Source organism: Tripterygium wilfordii, chromosome 6, assembly GCF_013401445.1.
Source record: "Tripterygium wilfordii isolate XIE 37 chromosome 6, ASM1340144v1, whole genome shotgun sequence".
Classification (NCBI taxonomy): Eukaryota; Viridiplantae; Streptophyta; class Magnoliopsida; order Celastrales; family Celastraceae; genus Tripterygium; species Tripterygium wilfordii.
The window spans coordinates 10,302,741-10,321,215 of NC_052237.1; the positions used below are offsets into that span (position 1 = coordinate 10,302,741).

Sequence of the window (18,475 nt, forward strand, 5' to 3'; positions counted from 1 at the left end):
ACCTTATCTCGAATGGAAATGAAAGATAAAATGATCTCTTTTTTTTTTTTGTTTGGGGTTTCCTTCCCTCAACATTGTCACAAGTTTCAATTCCTCTTAAATTATCCACAAAAAAAGTTGAGGGGATAGGGAGCGAGAGAGATATGGCGATGGTGGCCTCGAACCTGGGAGCCTATCAGAAGGTGCGAGATTCAACGAATTTACTGAGGTTTTTTTGTTGGATTTTTTTTTTTGAAATTCAGATTTCTTATTTTTTGCCAAAATCAAATAACTCATTCGATTCAAAAGAGAAGTTACTTTATCAATTGTTGTTGTTTTTTTTTTCCTGATGTTTTCAGACACCGGCGCTTCAAGTGATTTGCAGAAAGAAAGAACGAGATAGAGACCAGTTTCACCCCTACAAAGTCATCGAAATCTCGCCTCCCCCCAAAAACCTCGGAATTCGTTGCTTTCCCTCTGTAAGTTTCAGTTTTTCTTACAATTTTAATCTCTTTTTTTGTTTCTGCAATTCATGTGCTTGTTGGGTATCTATATGCGGATTTATAAGTGGTCTTGGGAGGTTCATTTTACCTTTTTTCTGGGGCTTCAATCAATTGTGTGTTTCTGTTAGTGTTATCTGCATTATTAATTAAGGGAAATTAAGTTTTATAATCTTTTTGTAAGAAAGAAATAAGTAAATGAAATCCTCCACAGTAAACTCTACACATGTAAATCGTGTCTTGAACCATTAATTCCTGGGCTGGACCTTCCTCAACATTCCTCTGCAAGATCCTCCTGGGAAAACGTGTTTTTTTTTTTTTTTGAGTTTGTCTTTGTTGTTCTGGGGTTTCTTGCTGCCTATATTGGTGTGTTGAAACCTTTTACCAGTTCGTAAAGTTCAATTGTTTTATCTAAAGAAAAATTTTTACAACTCTAACCGGGTAGAACAACTTTACAGTTTTCAGAAGGTGGTGAACAGAAGAGATGAGCGTGTCGTTTAATATAGCTTGTGCATGTACAGTGTGGTAGTATCCATATTTCAGATCAAAAGGTTAAGAAAACGCAACTAGAAGATACTCTTTTTTTTGGGATAGAATCATAAAACTTACAAGTAATGAAAAAAGGATGTGGACAGTGTGGTATTGGTCAGTGTATAGTCTGGACTGGAACGAATAGCAAAGGAAAATTCCTGTGGTGAATTTCAACTAATTTTTTTTAGTTGTAGATAGACTTTATGCAGTGACATATAGTGTGGGGGCTTTTTGAATGTCAGGGTTACAGTGTAAGAAAAAGGAGAAAACATTGATGGTTCATGTGAAAATGGAGTCAGAAGTAATAACCTAGCACATTGCCGTTTGTCTATCAAGCTGTAAATTTAGTTGCGCTTCCCAGAGTGTGTTTAGCATATAAGTAAATGCACATCCTGAACTGAAAACTCTTTATTCATCACAAACAAGATCTTGGTGGTTTCTCCATACGGTTGTCAATATCGACCTCTTGATTCATGCAAGGTGATCAGCCAACTAACCAGTGAAACTTATAAGCAGCTAAAAATGGTATGTATCGCTGCAGTCAGGGGATTTATGTTCTGTTGTGTCATTCTGTTTTTGCATTGTGTGACAGAACCTGCAATGTGGGGAGAGTGTGACAATTGAAGGCCAAGCATATACCATCTCAGCCGTGACTCAACGGTATCAGCTTCGGAAGGGTAAGTATGAACCTAGTGAGAAGAGGCTTGATGTCTTGTCCTCTGGGAGATACATTTTAAACTTATATCTCAAAAATTTACTTGATCAATCCTAATATCTCTAAGAAATTCATATTCAACATCGCACTGTAATGCATTGATCATGTTACAGATTTCCTGAACTTCATTATTGCAGCATGAACTAGTCCTTTTAGGTCTGATTACAGAGGCTCTGTATTTCTTTGTCAATGACATTGTTGTACAAGTGAACTGTGAAGTCATATGGATAAAACCAACACTTCTTAGAATCTAGATTGGTTGGTGTATTCACGTATAATTAGATCCTCATTTTTTTGTCCTTGTTAAACTCTTGATCTGTGCCACCGGAATGGTGCACAGACCGTGCTTGAGTCAGTACTATGAATGAAAGCTTTACGACAGTCTCATAAAAGGCGACAAAGCTACTAGTATGATTGTATTAGGGTGATAACAGAGACTGTGGACTTCAACTAATGAATGAACTTGATGAAAGTGTGCTGCTTGTGTATTTCCTGCACTTTGGTGGCCGAAGATTTGGGTGAGGAAGACCCAGAAACAGAAGTATCAAGATTAAGAAAAACCGAAGATGACCCACAAATCATTCAATAGAAGAGAATACAGATTCAAATTCCTCCTTGATCGTGCCTGGAATGAGTTGGTTCTTTTACTTGTTCCGATTAGGCTGGACGACTCCACAGCGACGATGCAAAGATCCCGGAGGCGTTGATAGAAAACCAGCAGCAGCGATGGATGGAGAGATTATTTTCTCGCTCCTGATCGCTGATCCAGCAACAGCAGGACGGATGCAAATAAAAAATAACCAATTAAAGAAATAAATAATGATTAAAATACATCCCAACCCACCTCAAGGAATTTGAACTTAATTCTATAATCAATTAAGTATATTTTAAAATAAAATTGTTCAATTAAAAGTGGATTGATATTTTTTAAATGGGAAATTTTGTTGTTCTTGTTAGGTGAGAACCAATTTTAATTTTAGGATACAATATTTTCAAAAATGATTTGGATGATAATCTAGTTGATCAAATTATATATACTCAAAAGGTCTTTCATTCGATCCTGTCAGGAGTAATACGCCCTAGTTTAAACTCATATCTAATATATATCTAATATTTGAAAGATAAACTTGTATGATGTCATTATCGGTAAAAAACAAAGAGAAGAAATCCAAATCTGTAAATTTCTAATACTTTTCCATACAAAAATAATAACATTAGAGGATGAGTAAATTCCTTAAAAGGACAATATTTTCTTACTCTTCTAGATGAATCAGATGAGAAAAACAAATTACAAAATTCTCTTCGCTCGCGCTTTCTGCTTTCATTTCCTCTGTCATGGAACCATTTCCGTCAAAGTCAATAAATAATTAACGGAAAACGAGAGGGCCATATCATTCACGCAATGCGCATTGCGCACCCCACACGCTCTCTCATATCCTTGGCTCTCCATCGTCATTACAATCCTCAAACTCCTCTCTCTCTTCTTCATCAACGCCGTACTCTCTCTCCCTCGCTCTCACGTTTTCGTCAACTAACCCCAAATCTCTCCTCTTTCACTACTACTCTCTCCATGGCAGACAACACGGACACTGCTTCCGGTATCTCTGACGCCGACGAGATCGACGTCAAGTACGGGTTCAAGAGGCCGGAGATGTACTCCAGCGATCTCGCTGGGACTGTTGCTATGTATGATCGTCACGTGTTCCTTTGTTACAAGGGCCCGAAAGACTGGCCCAAACGTGTTGAGGCTTCCGACGCTGATCCTCTGCCCAAGTTATTTGCCTCTGCTTTGAAAGCCCGTAAAGACGATATTACTGTCAAGGTCCGTTGCTTTTGAATCTGAGAGTAATCGGTTAATTATTGTCATTTTGATTTCGTTTTATGTGATTATACGAACTGGTTTTTTCTGGTTTTTGATAGACAAATCTGACTATATTCGGTGGAGGCGACGCGGGGGAGTTCGGCGATGGAGACGTGTTGATTTTTCCGGACATGAAGATATATAGGTGTGTAGGGTTTTGTTCTTTGTTCGAACTTGATTGAGTTAATTTACTTGTTCGGTTCTGTTTCTTATTTGATTAGAATTAAACTTTTTTCTCTTAACAGCTACGCACAAGTTTTTGTTCCTTGGTGTTACTTGGATATGCTGATTCTTTTTCGGAATGACTTGATACATTAAGATTTTTTGGCTTATAATAGTTCTGAGAACAAGAAAATCGCTCTTAAATTTGAGATGTCTGTATTCAACGTCTGTGATTTTTGTTGTGTTCATTGAATCCGCTTTGCTTATGGCTTGGTTTTATTTGAGGTTAGATTTCAAATTCAGTTAGGCTAAGAGTAAATGTTTGGTGCATTTTACTTGTTGACTTTTAGGTTTTCACTGTCACGTCTGTGAAACCCCTATTGAATGGTGTGGTTGGTTACAATGGTGGCAGCGCTTCTTTTTAGCTGAGGCAAAACTTGTAGTTTCTGGTTCTTTAGGGTTTAGTATCTGTTTAGTAAATTAATGAAGCTTAATAAATGTTAGTTAGGCTTGGGATGTTCGGGAACTTGAAGCCTTTTAAGTATTTTCCATTGATTCACTACACAGTTTCCTTACCTGTCTTTGGGAGATTTCATAGTGTAATCCTTCTTGAATCAATGGAGGACTTTAGTATGTATCTCAGTATTGTGTTATTTTCCATTTGGTTCTCATTATTTGAGTATGGATGCTGAGTTACTGTTTTACATTTCCTACACCCTTCTACAGCATTTTACTGATTTTCAGATGAGAAAATGGGGAAAAAGTTCATGTGGCATTTCCTCCCATCCATATTTATTTTTCAAAATGTACGGAGTATAAGCTTGCACTGTATTTCGGATTTTGTTTTTAAAATTCAAGGCGGTTGAGATTTTTGAGCTTTTATAAAAACATTACAACTGTTGATCATAGCATTATATCTTCTTTTTTTTGGAATTGAAGGGGCTTGAAAGATTCTGATGCTGATGGTTTTGTTGATGATGTGCTTGTGAATGGAAAGCCATGGGCTGATGGTTTGGAGGGGAATTTCATTAGTTCCCACATATTTGTTTGTGCTCATGAGAAGCGAGATACGAGGTGTGGTGTTTGTGGACCAGCTCTAATTGAAAAACTTAAACAGGAGATTGTGGCACGTGGACTGAAGGATAAGTTGTTTGTCAGCCCATGCTCTCACATTGGGGGACACAAGTATGCTGGAAACTTGATTATCTTTGGCCCAAACCCTGAGGGAAAAGTTACAGGGCATTGGTGAGATATTGTCATGAAAACTCTAGTAGCCATCTGATAAACTTGGTTCATTTTTGGTTTCATCGAGTTCTTTCATTTGAGTGCAGGTATGGCTATGTCACTCCTGAGGACGTGCCTGAATTGCTGGATGAGCATGTTGCTAAGGGAGTTGTCATAAAGCGTCTTTGGAGGTCTATGTTATTATTATTATTATTATTTGCTATTGTTAAGTGAAACTTTACTGATCATTTTACTTTTATGGTAAGATTCTATTCTTATAAACACTGATAAAAGGTTAAGAGCATTGCTTTGCATGACTCTTACGGATGGTAATGACATATGAGTATATGACTAATACCTTTTGTTGAAGCAGCTTCCAGATCCTGAGGTTGGATTTTACTCTGTAAAATGTTGATGCTAACGTTCTGTTGTGATGAATGTGTAAATGTGTCTGTGTTTAGAATGCAGTGTAGCATTGAATTGTTTTCTTTGGGGTTTCTAAACATTTACATTGTCAATGATACATAAGTCCTCGTGTTTAGGATTATAATTTTTTATTCTAAACTGCTGAATACCACCATATTTGTATGTAACCTTTTCCTTTCAAACGTTTCCTCAGAATATTCTTGTCAATCCTTGTGTGAGTCGTGCAGTCAGCCCCCTGTGAAATATTTTTCGACTATGTTATTCAGTTTGGTTTTCTTTTTGAATACTTCTAGCTATCTTTGGCACAAGGTTGGCTGTTGCAATCCAACCTGCGTTTCTCACTTTGCTAACATTTAGTCTAACTGCAGGATGTTAATTGTTACTTTTCAATCTTCAAATAATTTTCTTTCCTTTGGAAGTCTAATCATTCTTATGAACATGGATATTCGAAAACACATGTCGAAATCTGTGGTTAGTGAAGGGGCGTTCCATGTTACCTATATATCATGCATTATCCGTTCACTCCTGCTGCTTTTTTTCTTGAATGGAATTAGATCCTCATTTTATTAGAGCCCTGTGCATTAGAACACTGGACCATAAATGTAACAATAATTAGCTGCATAGTGAGTCATATAGGCATTCTTTTACTTTTTCCCCTCTCAAAGAGATTTGGATTTCTATTTATTTTTGAATCACTGTGCTTTACGACTCTGGACCATAAATTAAAACAATAATCATCTGCAGGGGACAAATGGGGGCATCCAGTGAAGAAGGTGAAAAAGTGGCTGAACAGAAGCTTCCAAATGCAACAGATGACAAGAAAAGTGAGAAGCATGAAGAAATAATCAACCAGGGCAACAGTGAAAACATGTCTGGCTGTTGTCAAGGTGCAAATGGCTTCTCATGTTGCAGAGATGGAGATTTGGAAGTGAGTGAAGAGAAAAAACTGAAAGAAGCCATCAAAGTGGATGGACCGAAGGGGATGGCTAAACTCTCAAGCTGGATTGGATCCTGGGAGCAGCATGATGTCCTTGCAGCAGTTTCTGTTGTTGGAGCTGTAGCAACTGTTGCAGTGGCATATAGCCTGTATAGAAGGTCAGGCTGAAATATGCCCTCAAATCGAGGCATTCCTGTTTTTTGCAGCTTTATGCATGCCTTCGTTTTTTGTAGGCAGTTACTATAGCATGGAAGAAAATAATCCTCTAAACAGCTTATTTCTTCAGGAGGATAATACGTATATGTTTTTAGGATGGGGAGGATTACCAAGTAAGCAGGATTGACAGTATTAAGCCCATTTCCCCCCGTTGGTTTTTGTGGAAGAATTTAGTGAGGTTTCAATATTTCCATATTTTCTTGGTGAATGGTTCATCTTTATAGTGAAGTTTTACTAGAATGTTATACGAGTATCTTTGTTTAATAAGGTATCAGGTTCAAACCTGACCCTCCTGTTTGCTGGAATAATTACGATGCGAGGTCTCTCCCCGGGTGGAGCCCTTTCACTGAACCATAGAGTATTGGTATCAGGTAATTATTATTATTTTTTCAATGATTAGATGTTCTCTCCTGTTTGGACTGCATATTATACGACAGCTCATCCCAGTTGATACAAAATTTGTGTTAGTTTCTATGACAACTGATCTTGGATCCTCACTGCTATGATTTATGGTATTTGGTTTTGGGAGTATGTTGGTATGCTGGACTTGGAACTTGAGCATCAGTAAAGACCGCAGCGTGAAGTAGAAAAACTTGCATGATTACTGATTACAATTATGCACTATGTTATTAGCAGTTGCAATTTTGTCATGCTGTAAGTTCTTTCCTCTTTTTTTTTTTTTGGCTAATTTGTCAACAATTGCTTACAACTACTTGCTTGAATGTTTTTGTCTTTAGTCTGTTAATAGCTGGATTGTTCTCGTGCATTCTCCTATTTATGTGACACTTGATCTGCTTGTGTGATGTGTATTTCGAATCTGATATATGTTTATATCTTCTGTTTGTTTAGTCTCTATTGGGGACTAAACGTCTGCCCCTCTAGCAGTACAAATTTTTTTTATGGCACAAATCTAGCAGTAGTTCAATTGCTTCAGGGCTGAATATGTCCCAAAATGAGTCCATCTGATTCACTTTGTCAGCAGTCTCTGTTACTGGTTTCTTGCCGATCATTAGATGGTGGGATATGTTACAGTCATGCATAAACAACTACTTGCTTGATCTTGGGTTTTTTTTTTGGTCTTTCCCAACTCATCAATTTATCTGGGTCATTCATGATTCATTGACTTTTTTTCGTAATCGAGAATTTCTAAGCATAACATGTCTACGGGACAGCCGGGCAAGGGAGTTAACTTCACAAAGCCTCCCATTGGCTTTTGGCCAATGCAAGGAAATAATGTTGTGAAATTGTTGAGGCATGTCTACGGGACAGCCGGGCAAGAGAATTAACTTCACAAAGCCTCCCATTGGCTTTTGGCCAATGCAAGGAAATAATGTTGTGAAATTGTTGAGGCGTTGAAGTTGAACTTACGATCTCTCGTACAGAGTCAACTTCATGCGGTTTATTCTTGCATTTGATGTGATGCTAAAAAATCACCATGTCACTCTTCAATTAGGTAAGCCCAAACCCAATGTTAATTGTTATGCACACCAAGTAACATATTCCCCACAATAAATCACTGGCTAAAAGTCTGTTTCGTGGACAAAACTTGTGTACAATTCTATCTATGGGTTATGTACTGAGCTTTGCAATCATATCCTCAACGAGCCTCAGTGTTGTGCCATCACCTTGTGCATCAATTTCTTGCATGACCTGCTCTATAAGCTCATGCTTTGATTGATTACTTCTTGAACAATAGCTCGAGCCATCTCTTAGTAAAAGCAACAAATTCTGAGCAATCTCCTTTGCCTTCCAAGTTCCATCCACACTTAACTGAAGCAGCCCAGGCATCACTCCTTCCCTCAAAATCAATCCTCTGTACGTCTCTCTGCAAATTTGGCATATGAGCAGGAGGATCTCTGCTGAATGTTCTTTGCATTGTGGAGAACCATCTTCAATTGCCTCCACCAATGCTCGAATTGCTCCACCGGTAGAAGCAGTTTCCTGAAGTGCATTCTCTGATAAAGAAATTACGTTTTCGAGCAGCATAATCGCCTTCTCCACCATCTCTGATGATTTCTCATTGCCCTGGATTAGGTGAAGCAATGGAAATACTACGCCTGAAGAAACGATTAATGGAACGATCTGATGGCAAGTGGAGAGATTGTGTAGTGTGGCTATTGCATCAAGCTTAGCTTGAATGCTAATGTTGTTCATGTTACTGTCATTGGCATAATCTCCGCCGAGAGTTTCAATTAGTACTTGTACAGCTCCAGAAGACGCGATCACTAGCTTGTTCGCGCTGCAAGCAGAGAGAATCAACATAGCAGCTAATGTGTGCTCAATCAGCAGCGGGTTTTGGCTCTGAAGCAATTGTAAAAGCATCGGTATAACCCCGGATTTTACGATACGTCTCTTGTTTCTGCCAGATTACCAACATCAATCACATTTTCTTGAATCATGTTTAATTCCATAGTAATTCAACATATATGTTATTGAGAAGACATGGGTTTTTCGAGGAAACTAACCGTTCACTGCCACAGGCAAGGCTGAGCAGTGCAAAGAGAGCAGCTTCAATGGCTTCATAGTCCTGTGATTGAAGCATGGACACTAAAGGAACAATGACTCCTCTGTCAGCCAAATACTGCCTCTGTTTACTCTTGAGTCTGCCAAGTTCAGTCGCAGCCCGAATCTGCGATTCTTTGTCACCATTGAAAAGATTTTCCATCACCAAATCTTCCATGGTAACTCTATATCCCTCCTCTCTATCACTCTTTAACTTGTCTGTCTTGCTTGCTTAATTATCTGTATAAGAGGAGTACTTGAAGAAGTCAGGATTATTTGGTTGCTTGAAGATGTAATGTTACGCTTTTTTTTGGGTATCAATTTGTTTCAATTGGAAGCAAACTTGCAAATTCTCTTTATTCAGCTTTTACTGAATCTAAGAAATGAATCTTTAACTTGCTTTCAAAACTCAAAACTCCCTCAACTTTAACAGTCGTCTGATAGTGTATGTAGATGAGCTACAGAGAGAGTGGTGGAGGAATAAGAAGGAATACTTGGACTGCAAACAAAGATGATCATTCCAGAAAAGAGAAAAGAATATTGAGGGAGGGGGACCATTGATTGGCTTTTCTGTGCTTTATGAACCATTATGCGGCGGAGTTTTCTTGAAGGAAATGCTTCTCAAGTTTTGATGATACAAATTTTTGCATGCATGGTTTTGTTCATAAGCTTGTCTCCAATGGTAGCTTAATGGAAGCACTTTTTTTTTTCCTGGGCCTTTTTGAAAGGTAAAGTCCTGCGGGCCTTGAGATTGGGCCAAACCTTTCTCTCATCTTCTTCATCCCTCTCAAATTCTTCAAATTATAATTACAAGGTATCGGAACAATTGTGATCTTCCACACCCATTTAGATCACCTATTAGGTCTTTTAGATATCTTTATGAATAGACCACTCACAAAGTAATGCTGCCACAAATAACTCTTAACTCGTATAGTCAACTTGTGTGTTAAGACTTATAAAGTCTCACAACAGTTTATAAGTGCGAACCAAACCTTAAAACACTCGAGGCGTCTTTTGAGGGTGAAAGTCACGCAGGCCTTGGACCGCCCAGAGCGTGGAGTAAAATGCAACAAGACCTTCTGTACAGAGCAAATGTCCCAATAAACCAGTCAAGCAGGTGTAGTTAGCAAATTCAATCAAACTCAGCTGCATTTCATCCCCTTTCATTTTTTTTTTCCCCAAGGCTCTCACACACACACACTACAAAGGCTCAGTGGATAACAAACATGATGTGCTTCTCTCACTTTTGAATCTGTAAAGAAAAGAGTAGGGAGAGTCACAATCTCTGGTCATCATTTGCAGCAGTTTACCTTTTTCTCCCCTCCCTGCATCAACTTTTGCTGATTCTGCCTCCACCAATAAACTAGAGAAAAAATATTTTCTCTACATCTCTTTCCAATACCAATAACTTGCTATTTTCTTATGCAGAATTAATTAGTTCAATTTTTTTATCATATTTTCTCATAGGCAAATACTATATGAATAGATTATCTTTCTTGGGAAAAGTTACATATTTGTCAAAACTTGTAATCCCACATCGGATTGACATAACCCAACTGAGTAGTATATATGCAAAGGTCTAGCTATTGTTCGGCTTTGTCTGTGCTTAATTTTGGTTTGTGTTTTTTGTTCTTGTATTGTGTTTCAGAACATACAAAGCTTAATGAATCTCGATTTGAAGTAAAATGTTTTTTTTTTTAATCTTAAAATTACACCAATCGCCATAGATAGTGGGAGTGATGAAAACTCCTTGCGGAAAAGTCAACGTGGAAACATTCCTCGTCGACATTTTGGAGTTGAAGGACATGCGTTGTTATGCTCTCTGTTAGATGTAGATGAGCCAGCTTCATACAAAGAAGCACTTCAATCACCTGCTTGTAATGATTGGTTAGCTGCCATGAACGATGAGATGGAGTCAATGGCAGAGAACCAAGTTTGGGACTTGGTTGACCTTCCACCAGGCCGAAAGGCCCTTGGCAATAAGTGTTCATTCAGTTCCCGTATTTATTCTCAAAAGGTGTTGAGAGTGTTTGGTTTGGTGTGGTCAAACTGTCTAGAGCATAGACGAACTATATCTATATGATATGTTACACTAGTTAGGTGGTAACTTAGTGTAACTGTTCAACCGAGTGTTGAATCTTCTTCGTCTGGTCGCACGCCCTACTGCCTGTACAACGTTTGAGAAAGAGTCCTATGTGGACGAGTGGGAGATGTGGATAAACGTCCACATTATCAATTAATTTGTTTAATTAATAATTAAGGATAATATCTAGTTGGATATTAATCAAATTAAGTATTTGATTTTTGAATGGTATTATCCTGAGAGATTTGATCTTAAAATTACACGTTTTAAAAAGTCGAGGACAAATTTGTTCTTTGAATATTTAGGACACGCTTAATGATTTCATTGGTCCAAGACGTGTCAAAAAAAGCCATTTCGGATACCTAACGGCACGTCTTTGCCACATCAGAATCGTTTTAACGAAAATTTGATATAAGAACTTATGAAGAATGATACGCAAAATAGAGTAGCTGGGTTAGCTCAAAATGTTGCACATAGACTTGTTCCAACTCTTTTTTTATCATAGCACAAAGGTTTATTCTAAGTGCATGTAGAATTATTGAAGCCTGGCCCTCCATATGAAAAGGCTGTGCCAAGATTTTCATTGTAAGGGTAGACAAGGAGGTTGTAACATCGGGCATTGGTTATCGTTGTGGATGCAATTTTGACAGGAATGATATTATCATCCTTGGTTACTATCTTTAGGCCATTAAAATGACTTGCTTTTTTATATCCCTCATTTGCAAAGTGACCGGATCCCATATGTGTTTTGGTGTGTCGATCTGTAGATTTCATGGTTTTATAGATTATCTCTCCGCCCCACTCCACCCTTGTGGCTACACCTTTCAAGTGAGTAAAAATGTTTGCAGGCCAGTAGCCTACCACTGTATCATCAACCGTTAACCACCAATCTCCTTCTTTCGGATCCTGAAATTATGTTAAATAAATTTTGTCTTCTTTAAAGAAAAGGTATATACAGAATTTTAAGATAAAAAATATCATTCACATCTCCTGTGATTTCGGTCATTTTTACATCCACTCCTCGTTTTGAATTTACAATAATTAGACTCCCTATGATTCGATTTCGTGTCATGATTGGTCATTCCATCCAGTTTGACAGTCAAGGATTAACGGTGGATGATAAAATGATATCGTTTTAACTTAATAAAATTGGAAGGAAAAAAAAAAAACTCCAAATAAAACATTATTTACTCAAATCTCCCAAGATTCCAACCCTCTCCATGGCACACTCTCCTCACAAGCTTTGTCCCGGGCATCACGGTACCCGATTCCAGTCAGGGTTGGAGCCCCAGTTGGAGTTGCGGGCAAGCTACATGAATCCGGGTCAGAGCATTGACCCGTTGGGTGACCCGTAATTAACCACCACCAACCTGTGCATTATATGAAGAGGGCAACGATTTAACCTTTGCAAGTTGCAGATTCGTCATAGAAGCTGCTATTTCGTTACTCGAGTGGAAGTCGAGTGAAAAACTGAGAGAAAGGGTCATTGGAGACAAAGGCGTGACTAACAGCTGTTGTAAGGCCGATGTTGGATAAATTTGAAACAAGCAAGGCAATAGTGATGTGAGCAACTAATTTGAGAAGAAGATTTCTTGATCTTTGAATTGCAGAAATTGCTTTCTAGTTACTTAGGAGGTGACTCGTTTATTTCGTTATTAGTGTGAGTATTTTTCCTGAAGGTAGCTGTTGGCGGCGGAGGCCGAGGAAGGGATGGTGGAGGCGAGGATTCAGGGTGTGAATTTGGGTTTTTTTTCCCAATTTTATTAAGTAGTAAATGATGGTCAAATGGACGGAAAACAAAGCACATGAAGTTTAATTCTGACAAATTCAAAACGAGAGGGTGTATTTGAAAATGACCTAAATCACATGGGTTAGTCCATAACATCTCCCAAAATTTTAAAGATGAATTAATTACCTTCCTAACGAGGATAGTAATGTCATATTGGGTACCATTATACTGAGATATTTTTTCCAATGCACCTCCCACAATCATTTTTTTAGTGGTTTGTATGAATCCTGGACAATTTTGAATATTGTAACATCTCCCTGTTTGATACCCATCTTTCTATATTGTAAGATTGAACAAATTCAATTAATATCCTATCCATATGATATTTCTTGTATAGGAGTAAACATGTATCTTATGTAAATTCTATAGAATTAGTTATTTGAACAAAATTCAAGTGTGTTCTTAATTACCGTCCAGAAAATAAAAAATCTTGTTCCATTATCACCATATAACAATGGATAAACTAATTTCACGAAAAAAAAAAAAATTAGAGTCTTTTACAAAAAATGTATACTAATAGAACAAATGAAATTAATTTCAATCAAACAACACTCACATGCCATCCAACTTCAATACTGTTTAGTTCTCCATCAAATGGTTTAGAGCTTATCCAAATTTGAGCTAAGCTAAATTCATTGATTTCCTCAACAAATGGCTGCCACACATTTAATCGTGCTTCTGCCCCATACACCCCTTCTGGTTCTTTATGAACAACTGTTGCATACTATAAAAATTTTATCTAAACATTGAATCTTAATTTATTTATTTTTTAGTTAGAAATTACGTAACTAGAATTAAGTACCTCGTGATGAAGAATAGGTGTATTAAGTTTATGATAATTTGAGGTTTGTTTTTCACCCACTTGAGAAATAAAACTGCCTCTCATAACATCGTCAATTGTGGTACGTCGTATTGGGATAGTATGTTTGGGACACCTCGTCTTATTTCTTAACCAAATTTGAGATGCTTCATTAACACTAGTCTTCAACTTTCCAGTCTTCAATTTTAGCCATTGTATAGGCACCCTCTCATGGTTACACAAGAAAACACAGTCAATATATATCACAAGCTCACATTTAGAAGCTGAGTAATTGTTTTAATTAATACCCGAATCTTGTGGTCTCTTAAAAGAGGGTGATCGAAAGCTGGTTGCTTTCTTTTATCAATACAATCAACGAGATCTCCATCTGGACTCTGTATACAAAGTTAAAGCAATCAATCCATATAAATATATATATATATATATATATAATTTATATTACATAAAACAAAATAAAAAAAAAGAAAGTTGAACATAAGAGACTATCTGTTCTTAAATACCTGTATAGTTAATAAAGCGGGTTTGTTGATCTTTTTGACGATCATAGCAGCTTCTTCATACGTTTTGTAGTGAAGACTTGAAACATGAGTTGGAGCCAGGATGAAGAATTTCAACAAAGAATAAATAAAAAACCTCATAACTTGCAGAGCCAAGATGTTAATTTACAAATAAATTGCGGCGAGGAAATTGGTAGAGCTAGAATCTAAACACATATATATAGAAATTCTCATATGCACACTCTTAAAATAACAGTGGCTAAAAAAAATGTGCGTATAGAAGAATTCTTGAAAATGGAAATTAAATGTGGATGAATGATTGAAAATGAGTGTGATCAACAAGAACACATATAGTTTCTGTCGTGTCGCTTTCGTTAAAGACGAATGTTGTAGGACGGCCAGTCTCATTCAAACGCCATAAACTAAGAATTGCTGGCCATTTTGCCGAAACATATATACCATATTTACATTATTTCCCTTAAATACAAAGACCACAAAACAAACTGACAATGAGTGTGGGTGAGGACTCCAACCAAGAGATATTCTTGTTATATGTATTCACTTCAATTAAAACATGTTTTTTTTTTCTTTCTATTTAGATATATTACCGAGAGAGGAATTCTCCTATGCGGATTTAAAATGTGGAATGGAGAATTTTTGTTGCTTTTGTAAACAATAGGGACCCAAATTAGTGGTTCGTATTTAAGTTCGCATGAGAGAATTCTTATATTATCATATATCATGAAGTTAGAACTAAATTTATAATGGATGATTCATCCCCCATTTTGTGACCCTCCAATAAATGTGGAGTATTTGATGTGAAGTAGGCCTTAGATGTGTGTTTTTAATCTATTATTATTATAATGCCACATAGATTTGAGAGTTTTTTGGCGTCACCAAGTGGGGAATGTAGCATTACCCATTTACAATAGGTAAAGGGCCTGTTTGGTAGAGTTTATTAATACTAGCTTATAAGTTGTCCAATGTACGGTAGTAGGGGTGTGATGAGAATCCCACATCGTTAAAATAGGAGTACCGATCCTAGCTTATAAGCGGTAGGTCCTCTCAACCTACCAGCCAAGGTTTTCATGGGATTCAGCCCATGGGCCTTGGTTACAGCCGGCCCGTAAGGGCGTCGGTTGGGCTTTGGTTGGCAAAGGGGGGTTGATTCGTGCTGTGGGCACGTGTGGGTTTCCATCATTGGTGCTTTCATTGAGAGGTCGTGCGTCCTCGGAGAGGGCTGCCGTCCGGGAAAGGGCTACCGTCTGTCGGGCGAGTGCAGCCGCCAGGCGAGCGTACTCGCCGTGGACGTCGGCCGCCCAAGGGTGGTGGTCTGATGGGAATCCCACATCGTTAAAATAGGAGTACCAATCCTAGCTTATAAGCGGTAGGTCTTCTCAACCTACCAGCCAAGGTTTTCATGGGATTCAGCCCATGGGCCTTGGTTACAGCCGGCCCGTAAGGGCGTCGGTTGGGCTTTGGTTGGCAAAGGGGGGTTGATTCGTGCTGTGGGCACGTGTGGGTTTCCATCAGGGTGACAAAACTCTATCCGGTCTGGAAGACCAAATTTTTTTCAACCCGGATTAAACCAAGTTTGGACATAAGTTATATGTCCGAATTTTGGGTCCAAACACAAAATTTTTGTCCTATTTAAAATCGGATCTGGGTCCAAACATCATAACCTTGTCCGAATTTAAACTTATCCGGGATTGGTCAATTAAGTACGTCCGAAATTCAATCCGGGTTAGGGTCCGAACATGTAATTATTTCATAAACACGTATTGTTGTCCGATCCGAAACCGATTTTTTATCACCCCTATATGCTAACTTATAAGTTGTGAAATAAGATGTTAGGTGCTTGGTGAAGCTTGATGAATCTTATAAGCGACTTCTAGCTCATACTAGATAATTTACCAATAAAGAAATGAAATGTATAAAGCACATAACAGAAAATATAAATCGTTATCCCCATCTCTCTCAACCCTTCTCCTTCTTAATTTATTTTTCTTCCGTCTCTTTCTTCCCTCTTTTCCTGCCTATTTCTTATCTCTTACTTCATATTTGCTTCGTTTTGGTTCTGGATTCTTTTGTTTCTCTCTTATCTGAAATGACAAAGATTTTAAGGGGTGGCTGTATACAAGGGGCAGAACTAGGAATGGATGTTAGGGTGATTGTTAAAAATTGACGGGGGTCCAGGGGCAGCGCTCGCGGAAATTTTTTTTAAGATTATTTACAACATTATAAAATTATAGAGTAAGAGGAGCATCATGAAGAAACATTGAATTCATTCGTTCAACTTAGTAACAAATAGTTTTGTACAAGGGTATATATATATGATCTGCTGTAAAAGACAATGAAACAAGAGAATCACGGTCAAAAAGAAATGACCTTGTAAAATAACAATATAATTCTAATAAAGTTTGAGTTAAATATTCATACATATTGGGCTATTGCTAAAAGACCCACAATAGAATATTAAGTCCAATGAAGTTCAAGAAGTCCAAGACCAAGTTGAAAGGAAAGAGCCCAATTGACTAGACATTTTGTTACCCTAAATTAATTCAAAACCAGTTAAGATAATATCAGTTATAGATAAGTATTAGCATTTTTTTTTTTTACAAAAAATTTAGGTGGACTATTGAATCATAAGACCATTGATTTTTTTCTTTGCTTTATTAGCCGTTATGCGGCGGAGTTTTCTTGAAGGAAATGCTTCTCTCCGTGGGTCCTTTTGAAAAGTAAAGTCACGCGGGCCTTCAGATTGGGCCAAACCTTCTCTCATCTTCTTCTCATCCCTCTCAAATTCTTCAAATTATAATTACAAGATATCGAAACAATTTTGATCTTCCATCCATTTAGATTACCTATTGGGTCTTTCAGATGTCCTTATGAATAGACCATTTTGAATAGACCACTCACAAGGTGAAGCTCCCACAAATGACTCTTAACTTGTATAGTCAACTTGTTTGAAGTAAAAGGTATTTTTTTAAATCTTAAAATACACGTTTAAAAAAGTCGAGGACAAATTTGTTCTTTGAATATTTAGGACACGTGTAATGATTTTATTGGTCCAAGACACGTGTCATCCACGTCAACAAGCATAAAATAATAATAAAAAAAGCCATATTGGATACCTAACGACACGTCCTTGCCACATCAGAATCGTTTCAACAAAAATTTGATATAAGAATTTATGAAGAATGATACGCAAAATAGAGTAGCTTGTTTAGCTCAAAATGTTGCAGATAGACTTGTTCCAACTCTTTTTTATCATAGTACAAAGGTTTATTCTTCTGATCTTATCCCCTATTACTAAGTGCATGTAGAATTATTGAAGCCTGGCCCTCCATATGAAAAGGATGTGCCAAGATTTTCATTGTAAGGGTAGACAAGGAGGTTGTAACATCGGGCATTTGTTATCGCTGTGGTTGCAATTTTGACAGGAATGATAGTATCATCCTTGGTTACTATCTTTAGGCCATTAAAATGACTTGCTTTTTTGTATCCCTCATTTGCAAAGTGACTGGAACCCATATGTGTTTTGGTGTGTCGATCTGTAGACTTCGTGGTGGTGTAGATTATCTCTCCACCCCACTCCACCCTTGTAGCTGCACCTTTCAAGTGAGTAAAAATGTCTGCAGGCCAGTAGCCTACCACTGTATCATCAACCGTTAACCACCAATCTCCTTCTTTTGGATCCTGAAATTATATACAGAATTTTAAGGTCAAATGTTATTCACATCTCCTGTGATTTAGGTCATTTTTACATGCACTCCTAGTTTTGAATTTGTAATAACTAGACCCTCTATGCTTCGATTCCATGTCATGACTGTCCTTCCATCCAGTTGAGGATCATATTGACTAACGGTGGATGACAAAATAATGTCGTTTTAACTTAATAAAATTGGAGGGGAAATGATTTAACCTTTGCAAGCTGCAGATTCCTCATAGAAGCTACGATTTCGTTAATCGAGTGGAAGTCGAGTGAAAAACTGAGAGAAAGGGTCATTGGAGACAAAGGCGTGACTAACAGTTGTTGTAAGGCCGATGTTGGATAAATTTGAAACAATCAAGGCAGTCAATCAACCTGCTTTAAGTGATGTGAGAAAGATTTCTTGATCTCTGAATTGCAGAAATTGCTTTCTAGTTACGTAGGGGGTGACTCGTTTGTTTCGATATTAGTGTGAGTATTTTTCCTGAAGCCAGCTGTTAATGGTGGTTGTTTAAGGTCTT

General features: G+C 37.6%; 4 protein-coding genes, 1 long non-coding RNA gene and 1 other non-coding gene across 6 annotated transcripts; 4 read left to right on the forward strand and 2 right to left on the reverse strand.

The window, feature by feature from the left end:
* Nucleotides 1–44: 44 nt before the first annotated feature.
* On the forward strand, nucleotides 45–1,992 carry LOC120000557. Its single transcript, XM_038848682.1, has 3 exons — nucleotides 45–182; nucleotides 339–458; nucleotides 1,603–1,992. Exons 1-3 carry the CDS (start codon nucleotides 144–146, stop codon nucleotides 1,780–1,782), a joined length of 339 nt encoding a protein of 112 aa, XP_038704610.1. The 5' UTR covers nucleotides 45–143; the 3' UTR covers nucleotides 1,783–1,992.
* A 1,120-nt stretch (nucleotides 1,993–3,112) lies between these two features.
* LOC120000416 (altered inheritance of mitochondria protein 32-like) lies at nucleotides 3,113–6,759 on the forward strand. Its single transcript, XM_038848495.1, has 5 exons — nucleotides 3,113–3,547; nucleotides 3,646–3,731; nucleotides 4,688–4,993; nucleotides 5,080–5,163; nucleotides 6,143–6,759. The coding sequence occupies exons 1-5, from the start codon at nucleotides 3,128–3,130 to the stop codon at nucleotides 6,501–6,503; spliced, it is 1,257 nt and encodes a 418-aa protein (XP_038704423.1). The 5' UTR covers nucleotides 3,113–3,127; the 3' UTR covers nucleotides 6,504–6,759.
* LOC120000417 (U-box domain-containing protein 7) lies at nucleotides 6,540–9,402 on the reverse strand. The gene is made up of 2 exons (XM_038848497.1): nucleotides 9,017–9,402; nucleotides 6,540–8,910 (listed from the first exon to the last, which is right to left on the reverse strand). The coding sequence occupies exons 1-2, from the start codon at nucleotides 9,229–9,231 to the stop codon at nucleotides 8,121–8,123; spliced, it is 1,005 nt and encodes a 334-aa protein (XP_038704425.1). The 5' UTR covers nucleotides 9,232–9,402; the 3' UTR covers nucleotides 6,540–8,120.
* Nucleotides 7,477–7,578, forward strand: LOC120001174. Its single transcript, XR_005468775.1, has one exon. It is a non-coding gene; the product is annotated as a small nucleolar RNA snoR99 (small nucleolar RNA).
* On the forward strand, nucleotides 8,739–9,802 carry LOC120000418. Its single transcript, XR_005468618.1, has 3 exons — nucleotides 8,739–8,875; nucleotides 9,032–9,232; nucleotides 9,518–9,802. It is a non-coding gene; the product is annotated as an uncharacterized LOC120000418 (long non-coding RNA).
* Nucleotides 9,803–17,554: 7,752 nt separating this feature from the next.
* On the reverse strand, nucleotides 17,555–18,251 carry LOC120000727. Its single transcript, XM_038848842.1, has 2 exons — nucleotides 18,168–18,251; nucleotides 17,555–17,941 (listed from the first exon to the last, which is right to left on the reverse strand). Exons 1-2 carry the CDS (start codon nucleotides 18,249–18,251, stop codon nucleotides 17,555–17,557), a joined length of 471 nt encoding a protein of 156 aa, XP_038704770.1.
* Between the last annotated feature and the right edge of the window lie 224 nt (nucleotides 18,252–18,475).

What these genes read in the sequence shown, in the direction of transcription:
- LOC120000557 (XM_038848682.1), top strand. Translation starts at nt 144, where the DNA reads ATGGCGATGGTGGCCTCGAACCTGGGAGCCTATCAGAAG. An exon ending in ACCTGGGAGCCTATCAGAAG is followed by an intron (nt 183 to 338) that starts GTGCGAGATTCA and finishes TGATGTTTTCAG; the next exon opens with ACACCGGCGCTTCAAGTGAT. An exon ending in GAATTCGTTGCTTTCCCTCT is followed by an intron (nt 459 to 1,602) that starts GTAAGTTTCAGT and finishes ATTGTGTGACAG; the next exon opens with AACCTGCAATGTGGGGAGAG.
- LOC120000416 (XM_038848495.1), top strand. Translation starts at nt 3,128, where the DNA reads ATGCGCATTGCGCACCCCACACGCTCTCTCATATCCTTGGCTCTCCAT. An exon ending in GGAAAAGTTACAGGGCATTG is followed by an intron (nt 4,994 to 5,079) that starts GTGAGATATTGT and finishes ATTTGAGTGCAG; the next exon opens with GTATGGCTATGTCACTCCTG. An exon ending in GTCATAAAGCGTCTTTGGAG is followed by an intron (nt 5,164 to 6,142) that starts GTCTATGTTATT and finishes AATCATCTGCAG; the next exon opens with GGGACAAATGGGGGCATCCA.
- LOC120000417 (XM_038848497.1), bottom strand. Translation starts at nt 9,231, where the DNA reads ATGGAAGATTTGGTGATGGAAAATCTTTTCAATGGTGACAAAGAATCG. An exon ending in CTTGCCTGTGGCAGTGAACG is followed by an intron (nt 8,911 to 9,016) that starts GTTAGTTTCCTC and finishes GTAATCTGGCAG; the next exon opens with AAACAAGAGACGTATCGTAA.
- LOC120000727 (XM_038848842.1), bottom strand. Translation starts at nt 18,251, where the DNA reads ATGACCCTTTCTCTCAGTTTTTCACTCGACTTCCACTCGATTAACGAA. An exon ending in GGAATCTGCAGCTTGCAAAG is followed by an intron (nt 17,942 to 18,167) that starts GTTAAATCATTT and finishes ATATAATTTCAG; the next exon opens with GATCCAAAAGAAGGAGATTG.